Source organism: Tiliqua scincoides, chromosome 7 (genome assembly GCF_035046505.1).
Source record: "Tiliqua scincoides isolate rTilSci1 chromosome 7, rTilSci1.hap2, whole genome shotgun sequence".
NCBI lineage: Eukaryota > Metazoa > Chordata > Lepidosauria > Squamata > Scincidae > Tiliqua > Tiliqua scincoides.
In genome coordinates, this window is record NC_089827.1 from 34,729,534 (window position 1) to 34,741,311 (window position 11,778).

General features: G+C 46.2%; 1 protein-coding gene across 2 annotated transcripts; it reads right to left on the minus strand.

Annotated features, from left to right (window-relative positions):
- Positions 1-592: 592 nt before the first annotated feature.
- ETFRF1 (electron transfer flavoprotein regulatory factor 1) lies at positions 593-5,454 on the minus strand. 2 transcript variants are annotated; one of them, XM_066634654.1, is made up of 2 exons: positions 988-1,032; positions 593-895 (listed from the first exon to the last, which is right to left on the minus strand). In XM_066634654.1, the coding sequence occupies exons 1-2, from the start codon at positions 1,030-1,032 to the stop codon at positions 683-685; spliced, it is 258 nt and encodes an 85-aa protein (XP_066490751.1). In that variant the 3' UTR covers positions 593-682. The 2 variants fall into 2 exon arrangements, 1 of the variants encoding a protein (XP_066490751.1); XR_010794765.1 differs by lacking the exon at positions 988-1,032 and adding an exon at positions 5,390-5,454 and having other exon boundaries at positions 807-895.
- Positions 5,455-11,778: the final 6,324 nt, after the last annotated feature.

Below are 11,778 nucleotides of genomic sequence, written 5' to 3' on the forward strand. Positions count from 1 at the left end.
GATGAGAAGATGGTCTATGCTGAATTTTTTGGCAAAAATTTCTCACCTTATACGTGAACATCTACAGTTGACAATTTTTCTTTGTAACACTAGAATGCTGGATCATCGAACAAAAGTGATGGGCACTAGCTTCAGGGCAATAGAGGAATAGTGGTTTACACAATGCTTCATTTATGGAGTGTCACTGCCACAACACATGAGGATGGCCAGTGGCTTAGAAAGGGGATTGGACAAATTCACAGATGTTAGCCATGATACTCTATAGCAGGGGTCTCCAAACTCTGGCCAGTGGGCCACATCCAGCACTCAACACCATGTTAAGATATATGATGTGGCCCTGGGGCCAAAAAGATTGGAGTCCCCTACCCTATAGCAACCTTGAAAAGTGGCAGTACATCTCTGTATACCAGTTACAGGGGGAAGGGGGGAGACGATGACTGTTGACTCCATAATCAGCTTGTAGGCTTTCTAGAGCCTGGACTAGATAGCTCTTTGGTCTGTTCCAGCAGACCTCTTAATGTTTCCTTTTACTACGACCATGTTTATGCTGAAACTAGGGCCACAGCAGAGGCTGATCTTCAAGATGAGTGACTTTCATTCTGTAGGAAAGTTCTTTTTATTGTTAACTGATCATCAGTGCTTTACCCTTTCTGCATGCAAGAATTTCAACTCATGCCATAGGTCACTTATCGTCTTCATAGTACCGCTGCTTCAGAGCTCGGTACTTTCTGAGGAAGTACAAAGCCTCCAACTCTTTAATCACAAACTCTCCTCTAGCGATGAGTTGTTTAATCTTTTCAGGATCCTTCACATCCTTGTTTTTTAAGAACGCTGCCTTCAGTCGGGCTCGAAAGTAATCTGCCCCCTTGGGATATTCTTTTCCGAGGTACAGCAGCTTCAAAACACACACAGAAAAATGTTGAATGTCACACATATAAGAGCACAAAAAAGAGTTGTGTTTGTATCCAGTTTCTCCTCAGAACTTACATTCTTGTAAAGATTCAACACTTCGTATCTTAAAGGATTGGCCATGTTCAAAGATCATGTACATGTCCGCTTATATGAACTGGTATTTACCTGAAGAACAATTAGTTTAACATTAGCTGCACAATGAACTTTGACCAGTTGTCTCTTCACTTTACTGACAATACCTGCCTACTTGGGATCAATTTCCTTTAATTGTTCTCCCCTCAACTTCAAATACAGAGGTTGCTTATCCACCACACTACAGAAGTGCACAAACACAATAACCATAGAAAATCACGAGAGTTCAGTGGGCAGTTTATTGATGTCCAAACACCAGTTGAAAGAAAAAGGTCTATGCAGTGTGGTCAAAAGCATATAATGAATATAAAGCCATATGAACCTCTGGGGGAAGAAGACTTCCACAACCCAGATGCTACTACCAAAAAAGCCCTGTCTCGTGTCACAGCCAAGTGCATCTATGTGAAAGGTGGGATATGTAGCAGAGTACCTGTGGAAGAACTTAACTTGCTAACAAGCTGATACTGGGGGAAGAGGCCCTTAAGATACCACACAAACAATCCCTCAAAGCAAATTGTCCACAGCATTCTAGACTGGCTGCAGATTTCAAACACAGAAGCAACCCCACATAGAGTGTGTTACAGCAGTCTAGTCTGAATGCGAGTTAGCTACTGTCGTCAATCCCTCAATCATAGCAATTATTTCCAAGTCACAGATGGTTATCTGAATAAAATTATATTTTTCAGTTCTGACAGGAAGAAAGGTTGCTGTATTAAAAAATATTCATAACTATATTTTTCTATATAAAGGTTTCTGTTTCTAAAACCTTTTTTAGAAACTTGTTTTACACCACTAAAACACCAAAGTGGAGACCACTGTTTGCCAGCCAAGGCTTCCCTGGCGTTGCCAGCACTTACTGTTCCACCTGGGAGCCTTCGCAAAACGCCTCCGTTCGCTTTTTACTCATTATCTAATGAGTATAGAAAAGATTAAAGTATACTTAACAGCCGTTTCTGCCTGGAAATCTGGGCACAATGTCTCCTGGGGCATCAGAAGCTGGAAGTGGTAGGATGCACCAAGGAATGGGGGCACACAGAGGCGTTTTGTAGAGGCTCCCCCGCAGAATAGCAAGTGCCGTTCATGCAGGGGAGAGCTTTGGAAGGGCACTGGACCCGGCCTACAGGCCGGAGTCTGGACAGCTCTGTTTTACAAAATTAGTAACATAATGAATGGTTACCATGGTAGTCAAAGAGCCCAGTTTTAAAGTTCAGGTATTATCCTTAAAAAATATCTATTCCCTCTCTCACACCCATGCAAGGTTTACTTATTTGTAAAAGAGGAAAGTAGTGCAAAATAGGGAGGTAGATGGAAACCAAAGGTGCATATTAACCCAAACAAAAAATGAAATCATGAATGCTGCCCAGAAGTAGAATCTTTATTTCATCTGGCAGACTGCAGCTGAAAGCACAACCGCATCAAACCAGGTTCAATCCTAGGCACATTAACTCAGAAGTCCCAGTGTATTAAAATGAGTTTACTCCTAAGTACATGAGAGCACAGGCTTTCAGTCTAAAATTGCAATCCTAACCACAGTTATCTGGGAATATAGCCACTGAAAAAAATGGGACTTACTTCAGAGTAAATCTATACATGATTGTGCTGTTAAGTATACTTTAACATTTTCTATACTCATTAGATAACTGGAAAGCAAATTTTGGAACAACTTTTGAGATACTTATGCAACATGCAAAACTAACATGGTATACCTCCTCCTCCCCCCCGTTTTATTTCCTAAACAGAAGCAAAATAAACATGCTAAATCAGATATCGATCAATTTAGGCCATCAGAACATTTTCCAGCCCCTTCCACCTCTATCACAGGCATTTTCCAAATTTTTAATAACTTAGAGCCAATCTACACACCCCTACAGGCACTTGACTGACCTGTGTGTGCTTGTTGCCACCCCCCCCCCCCAAAAAAAAACCACAGGTGTGGACTTTAAGCCTTTGACCCTGTCACAATCCTGATCTGGCTCCCCTATCCCCCCCCCCCCATTTGCTGGAGACTGCTACTGGAAGCTCCTACTAGCTCCATTATTGGCAGGAAGCACACTTAAAGCAGTTGCCATGCAGAGATGTAGCATTCAGGGCCCAATCCTAACCAACTTCCCAGCACCCAGTGCAACTGCAATGCAGCCCCAAAGTAAGGGAACATGTTCCCATACTTTAAGGAGGCCTCTGTGACTGCCTCCCCACCACAGGATACATTGGCATGGCTGCACCAGCAATGGAAAATTGGATAGGATTGGGCCCTCAATCTCCTCTGAGGGTAAGTAATTCAACCATGCCTCTTCACTGGGAACAACAAATGCTATATTCCCTACAGAGGCTGTTTGGAGGATGCAAGGCCAGCAGGCAGCCTCTTCATTTTTATTAAAGCCATGTACCGTATTTGCCACTTTTCAAAGGCTTAAGGTGGCTTATGAACATAGGAAGCAGCCTGATGCCACTCAGAGCATGGTCCACGCAGGTCATCTTGCTCAAGGAACAATGCAAAAGGGTGAACTCTGCAGGACATGAGGCAGAGGATGTCAAGGTGAGCATTAGCACCTAAAATTGCTACTACATATGAACAGCCCAATTAACAGGTAGTGAATGTAGTTGATTGGCAGAAAGAGGTCTCTAAAGGCTCTCCTACTTCATTAGTCATGATGGCGCAGTTTAATGACTACAGATCTGATCCTTGCCATTAAAACAGATGATGCTGCTCATCATCTGCACAGCACTTCAGACTTGCAGTGAGGGTGTTTTGAAAAGGAATGGCCAAAACTATATTTTTATTCTGCCCTGTTACCTAAGTGCTCAGTGGGATGGTGACCTAATTTTGATTTCAACATCTGCTATCCCAAGTCCTTGGCAAGGGCAGGGTTAGAAATAAACTAGCTAAAAAAGAGATCAAGGCTGGGGAAGGTGAGCCGATTCCCCACTCTTTCAGTGCATGCCTCCGATAAGGAAGAAATAAATGATGGTTACCCTGAACTCGGCTGCAGTCCCTTACAGTACATACTTGCCTATGAACAGGCCTCACTTAATGATGTAGGACAGGGGTGCTCAATAGATGGATCGTGATCTACCGGTAGATCGCGAGGCAAAATGAGTAGATCGGGGAGCCCTGTCTCTCCAAACTGTTAATATGTCAGTTTGGTCTAGTGACTAGACGAAACTGACATATTTAGCTGACACTAAACTGACACTGAAACTGACACTTTAGCTGCTCTTCAGGCATGCAGCAACAAAACTGAAGAAACTGACTAGACTCCAGCAGGGGCTCCATACATTAAAGGGGGTGTCTGTCAGATGCTTCCTTCCCCCCTGGTAGATCTCCGGGCCTTGCTGGGTTTCAAAGTAGCTCTCGAGCCAAAAAAGTGTGAGCACCCCTGATGCAGGACTTCTGACCAAACACGCATAGGATTGAGCTGTTAATCTAAGGCAGTGCTTCTCAAAGTTTGTCCTCCACCGTACTACTTCACACAGTCCAGTCCACCTACCAGAAGTAACTGGTGATGACATCATTGCCAGTTACTTCTGGATTTGGAGGCCAGATGCGACAGGACCAACACCAGTAAGAGGCTCAGCATGGACAGGATGGGAAGGCTTTTTGAGTGCGGAAAAGCATGCTTTGGAGTTCTGCCCCCAAGCCATTTGTTGCAACACATTCCCAGTCTCACTGCTGGGTGGCAGGGGTCCCATGAGTACCTTCCACCAGATACCACCTCCAGTGCCACTGGTTGAGAAACACTGATTGAAGGGAAGGGCATACATTCAACTATGTGGCGTTTGGAGCAGCACCTGTAGCTCCTCTTGAAACAGGAGCTTCAGAATGATTTTCAATAATGCACAGCATGTTTTTTTGCCTACTTCAATTTCTAACCTCTTCCTCAAATTGTTTCCCTTGCAGGGACGTGCAGTGGGTGGGAAGGCAGGTGAGGCAGAGCCTCCCCACACAACGCATGTGGGTTGTGGGTGTTTGAGTGCCTCTGATGGTGGCGGCACTTTTCGAAGGACTCCGGTGGGGAGGCTCTGCCTCACCTACCTCATTGCACGTGGGTTGAGAGTGCTTGGGTGCCCCCCATGGTGGTGGCACTTTTCGAAGGACTCCAGTGGAGAGGCTCTGCCTCACCTGCCTCCCCACCCACCGCACGTCCCTGTTCCCTTGAGTCTGTCTAGAACTGGAACCCTCTCAGGGCAGGGGTCTGTCCTCTGCTGCTTCTTGAGCCACCACCTTCTGCCTCCCCCTTACCTTGGGCGAGGGGACCCCAGCCAGGGCTGGGAGACCCATGGGAAGGCGCACCCCTCTCCCCCGGCCACCAGGGACGGGCCACCCCAGAGGGCAAAAGGTCTGTACCTCCTCCTGACTCCATGAAGTCACCTGGCCGGAGGGGCAGGGAGTAGAAGCGGCGAGTGCGCTTGCGCCGAGTGAAAGGGGAGGGCGGGCTGCTGCTCCTCGCGCAAAGCGGAAAGGGTGCGCGGGGCGCCTGAGCACCTCCTTACTAGTGTTCTTTGCGACCTCGGCAGAGTGGCAATGCGAGGAATAGATGGTGGACTGCACTGCAGGGCTGTCGTAAACCCCCCATCCATCAGCCTGCTCTTCCTCTCGACATGTGGAGGAAGCGCTGCACTGCAGGGTTGTCGTAAGCACCTGTTCCTCTCTCAGCATCAGCCTGCCCTCCCCCTTCCTCGATATGTGGAGGAAGCAGTGCATGGACTGCACTGCAGGTTTGTCGTAAGCCTCCCTCACTCAGCCTACTCTCCCCCTTCCTCCACATGTGGAGGGACATGTGGAGGAAGCAGTGCATGGACTGCACTGCAGGGTTATCGTAAGTCTCCCTCATCATCAGCCTGCTCTACCCCTTCGACATGTGGAGGAAACACTGCATGGACTGCACTGCAGGGCTGTCCTAAGCCTCCCTCAGCATTAGCCTGCTCTTCCCTCTTTCTCGACATGTGGAGAAAGCACTGCATGGTCTGCAAGGCAGGGCTGTTGTTCTCAGTTCAGGTGGACTCAAAATCTTTCAGTCCCAACCAGTGGCGTAGCTAGAGGGGGTCTGGCTTCCTGCACTGACGTGTCCCAGGCGCAGAGCCTGTGACTTACTGCCCTCCCATGGGAGGCAACCCAGGCTTCGAACACAACCCGGAAATCCGTATTGCACACAAAAGTGCACCATCTCTTTACCCAAAACCTCAATGAGTAGCTCTCTCTTACCTAAAGGCTGCCCATATTTTCGGATTCCATTTGAAGCGCGGGGCTCAGGGATGACGTCACGAGGGGCGTGGTCTTGCCCTCACAGTTCTAGGGCCACGTTCATTGGTGGAGTGACACAGCGCCTATGACCGAGTACCGGAAGTGTTTCTCTGGTCTCCTCCAGTCCCGGATCCCCTTGGACTCCTTCTTCTCTGGCAAAGCCCAAGAGGGGGGGCAGTTCAGGAGCGCACTGCGCGTGCGCATGGAAAGGAGCGGTTGCTTAGGCGACCAAGGGGCGGGGCTGTAAACAGCTCTTCAGTCAGCTGGTCAGCTGGAAGTGGCGACATGGTGAGCGAGCGCAGCGGGGCAGGGAACTGGGCTGCATAGGCAGGTGTTCTCTGTTTTGAAAGAATGCTCCATTAAAAAGCTGGGAAGGGGTGGGTGGGTCTCTCCTTGGTCCTTGCAGGTTTTATGTACCACAGGTGGCAGTCCTGTGCCATGTTACCTGGGAGTAAGTGCACACATCACATGGGCTTCTGAGCATAGATGTGCCATGCGCACACATCTCATGGAATTCTGAGCATTGATGTGCCATGCTCGAATGTCTCATGGATTTCTGAGCATTGATGTGCCGTGTACACACATTGCATGGGCTTCTGAGCATTGATGTGCCATGCGAGCACATCTCACGGACTTCTGAGCATAGATGTGCCATACACACACATCTCATGGACTTCTGAGCATTGATGTGCCATGTGCACACATCACATGGTCTTCTCAGCATAGATGCACTATGCACACACATTGGATAAACTTCTGAGCATGCACGCACCTAGATGTGCCATGCGCACACATTGCATGGGCTTCTGAGCATAGATGTGCCATGCATGCACATCTCATGGACTTCTGAGCATTGATGTGCCATGCACGCAGAACTCATGGACCTGAGCCTAGATGTGCCATGCGCACACATTGCATGGACTTCTGAGAAGAGATGCGCCATTGCATGGATTTTTCCACCCCAGCATGGAATTGCTTCCAGTTGCTGTTGCTGGGGTCTCTTGCATTTTTTTTTAATTGTGAGCCCTTTGGGGACAGTGAACCATTGATTGGTTTATGGAAGATTTGTAAACTGCTTTGGGAACAACTTGAAAAGCAGTGTATAAATATTTCAGGGACGTATGGTGGGTGGGGAGGCAGGTGAGGCAGAGCCTCCCTGCCAGAGTCCTTTGAAAAGTGCCGCAACCGTGCAAGGTGCTCAAGCACGTTCAACCTGCTGTGGGTTGACTTTGCTTGAGCACCTCACATGGCGGTGGCACTTTTCAAAGGACTCTGGAGGGGAATCTCTGCCTCACCTGCCTGCCCACCCACCACAGGTTGCTAAGCCCAACACAGAGGTTCTCTAGTCTGTGCCAGCAAAACAGATGGCACAGACTTGAGTAGTCCCATTGTGGGGCCTGCACCCTTACTCGGGGGAAGGGATGAATTTCCCCTTCCCCCCCAGGAGACCTTTGGTGGCCTCCGCAGGACCATAAGATACAACAGTCACCATTTTGGTGCCACTGCAGCCAGTGGCCCCACCAGGGGTAGGACTGGGCTGTTAGAGCAGAATCCTAACCAACACTTTGTCTGGCCTACTGGATTTGTGGTGTTGTGTATGTGCCATAAAGCATGTATGCCCCACTTCAGGAGTTGGGCAGGCCGGTGCGAGGATGTGCACCAACCTCCCACCGCCAGATCCAGACTGGTGAAGAGTCAGTTCGCACTGGACTATGGGTAAGGGTCAGTTCACGCTGGACAACATGGGGTATGGGGACACGAATTTCCTCACTCCAGCTCACACAGCAGCCACCTCCGACCCTGTGCTGGATACAGTGCAGGCCAGTTGGCCTGTCTGTTCCAATGCAGAATAGGATTGGGCAGTTACTGGCACAAAGTTACAATGTGAGCTTCATGGCTGAGTCCGTAGTCCTGCTCTGAGTCTCACCATGCTAGTTCTAATTAATTAAATTCATTCTAATTATGCTAGTTCTAATTAATTAAATTCATAATTTAATGAATTGTTCCTCAATTTAATATAGGGGTAGGGAGGAATAATTAGTAATATTGCCTACAGTTCATACTTTGAGATTTGGATAGGCTGTGATTCCAAGTATTTCATATATGTAGGTGTCGGCGTATTAGATGGGCAGCCCAATTCTATTGAAATTCCCCCTCGCTGATGCAGCAGGGCCAACAAGGCTTGTGCTGTATCCTTTTTTGGGGGGTGGGAGGGGGAATTTTGCAGTCTTCTGGAAGTTTTCTTGAAGTAAGGGGACATTTCTCCCCTTGTCCCAGGGAAAGTTTCAGCCATGGCAACCTGTCTACTCTGGCCTGTGCCTGCTAAATTGCTGGTGTAAATCTGAGTAAATCTGTGTCAGTGGATCTGGCCTAGGAAGGGAAATAGGATACTGTGCATGCCAGCACCACTGATCTGACCCTTTCTTGGGACCTGATCCACTCATTCCCCACTTTGTTAAACCTGCTCCCCTCACCCTTCCCAAAAGTAGGGGGTCCAGAAATTTCCTGGGATCTTACATTTTCCTATCTCACCCAGACTCACTGTCCATGTGGGATGTTGGAGGCGCTACCACAGTCATATACACTGGGCTGAGGAATGCATACATGACACTCCTTAACACAGTGTCGAATCTGGGAAGAAACTGGTCTGCTACAGTAGCTCTTTGGCTTGTAGATCTGCTTATCAGAGTGTTTCTCAACCATGTGCAGTTTTTTCCATGTGCTCCTTTAGATCAGGTTGTGACTGGTGACTTGCTCGCATAGCAGTTAATGTCCTTTTCTGAGCATTTATGTGTCTGCATAAGCAGGTTTTGGAATTGGAATGAAACAGCAGTTTTGAATGTCACCGCGCATGGTGACAAATTCTGAAGTCTCTAAGTACTAATTGAATTTCTAAGGCTGACAATCCTGTCTGTACCTTTTTGGGGTCCCATTGAACACAAAGGGACTTATTCTAAGTAGATATCCATAGGCTTGTGCTGTAAGGCTGCAATCCTATGCATGTTTGCCTAAAACAAGTCCCACTGAATGATATTTACTTCTGGGAAATGTGCATCGACTTCTGCAGCGAACTCTGGTCAATTTAATAAGCGTCTTCAGTCCTTGAAGAGCCATGTACCTGAAATGTTGCCAGTGGCATTTTAGAATTTGCATGCCCATTCTTGACTATTTAATTATTATTTTTGCACTTTCTGACTTTCTCTCTGCTTTTTCCTCTCAACATGTAGGGTCCAAAAAAGAAAAAGGTATGTAGGTAGATCTGTAGCCTGATAGACACTATTAGCTATATAGTATTAGTCAGTGAATGGTATTGTTCAGTCCAAGAATAATTAGGTTAAATGTTTTAGTTATAATTTATAGGTAAAATAATCTTTAAAGCAGTTTTTTCTGCTTAAAGTATTGCCAAGGAAGTATTGCTGTTGCCCCCTCCTCTTGACCTTAAAGATTTGTCTTATGCTATCATAGTTTTGGTTCAAAAGATAATCCCAAACATAGTTTAGAGCAGGGGTGTCAAACTTGTTTCATACCGAGGGCTGAATAGCATTCATGATGCCTGCTGAGGGCCGAAAGTGATGCCATTAGGCAGGAAGTGATATCATTAAACAGGTCATAACCAAAAATAAGCACTTTTTCTCACTTAGGAACTCCTAGCTGCAAATGACAGAAGAGAAAACACACAAATCTTGATCATATTTCAAGACATGGGAGAGCCTTATTTTCATGTGAGCTGCCCTTTCAGCAGTGCCACCTCAGCCTGATAAAAAGCTTCTGTGGGCCACTTCAGGCCCCTGGGCCTTATGTTTGACACCCTTGGTTTAAAGCCTGCCATGCCCCTGGAGTTTTTGTTCTCTCCCTCTCCTCCAATTCTGAGCACCAGAAGACAATGATGAAAGCTTTTGCTTTTCAGCTAACCACAGTTGCCTGTTACATCTGAACTTGGGGAACTGTGGCTAATTCTGAGTGGTTTGTTACCAAATGTGAATATCAAACCATGGTTTGATTGTGGCTTCACACATTGCTTTATATTACATTCCTTAACATTATGATCTATGCATTAAGAAGACATTGAGAATGGTTCTGTCACTGTTCATTGAATATTTGTTGACTATGCAGGGTCTGTAAAGCAAATTTAGGGACTTTGGCTGCAATTCTACACACCCTTAGAGTAAGTCTCATTGTATAAAATAGGATTTGCTTCTCAGTAAGTATGTATAGGATTGTGCCATTAATAGCCTCTGTTGCATGAGTCTCCAACCTCTCATTATGCCTATAACTATATATATGCACACTCAATTCACATACATGTGACAAGGAATTTTATTTATGGCTTAATATATATTAAGAAAGGAAATTCCCATATATCACACTCACATGTCACCCCACTTGGAGGTTCAGTACAACCATAGTTCTATCACCTTAGAGAAGGTCAAACCACTTCCATGTGTGGTGCATGGGACTGCAATTGCAAACTGTTGGGGAACTTCAGTTAGTGCAACATATACTGCAAGGCTGCTGGGACGGGTCACTACAGCTTATATCGCACTACAGCTTAAACAGCTGTTCCTGATCTATTTCTGAGCACAATTCAAGGTTTTATTGTTAACCGTTCTATGTAGCTTGAGTACTACCTGGGTACTTGAAGGATCACTGTAGCAACCTGCCCATCTACTGTTATCAGAGGCTTTTCTCTGGCTCTCCAGCAGGTGGCAATGGGAGAAATAGGATCTTATCACTGATGGTGACCCATTTATATAACTCTCTCCATGTGACTTGCCTGGCTCCTACAGAGATTTCCTTTAGGTGCCAGATGAAGACCTTTTTATTTTCCCAGGTTTTTAACACCTGATGAGTTTTGATGAACCTGCATTGGCAGGGGACTGGAGTCAATGATCTTGTAGGTCCTTTCCAACTCTGATTCTTAGACTGCTGTCATTCTCCTGCTGTTCTAAAATTTGTGAGTTGAGTGTTCTTTTTAAGTTTTTACTGGATATTGTGCTTTCGTGGGTTGTGAATCACCCTGATAATTTCCATTGAAAGGAGGAATAGAAGTGGATTGAATTAAAATGTACCATCAACTTTTTTTTTTGTTTTAAAACTCCTCTTGCTAAAATGAGACATAGTTGATGACTGTGAGAGCTCTTTTATGCTAGCAAAAATCAGTGCTGGCACAATTAAAACCAAGGATGGAACTTTGATTTAAAAGAACACCCAAAAAGTGATAAAATATGTTGACTATTATCTTACATTGATGTAAGTTATTCTGAGATTGGAGTCCCACGCTTGCTAAGGACCAAAAAGGTGTAAGGAATATTTGTATCTGTTTTTTTTTTTTACTGTGTTGCTCACATTCAGTCCGCCGGCAGTGGCGGGAAAAAGAAGCTTAGCAAAGCTGAACGGTTGAGACTGCAGAGAGAAGAAGAAGAGAGAAGAATGATAGAAGAAGGTAGGGAGCGGTTCACCCCATGTCCCTACTCCAATAAGCCAAATTCATG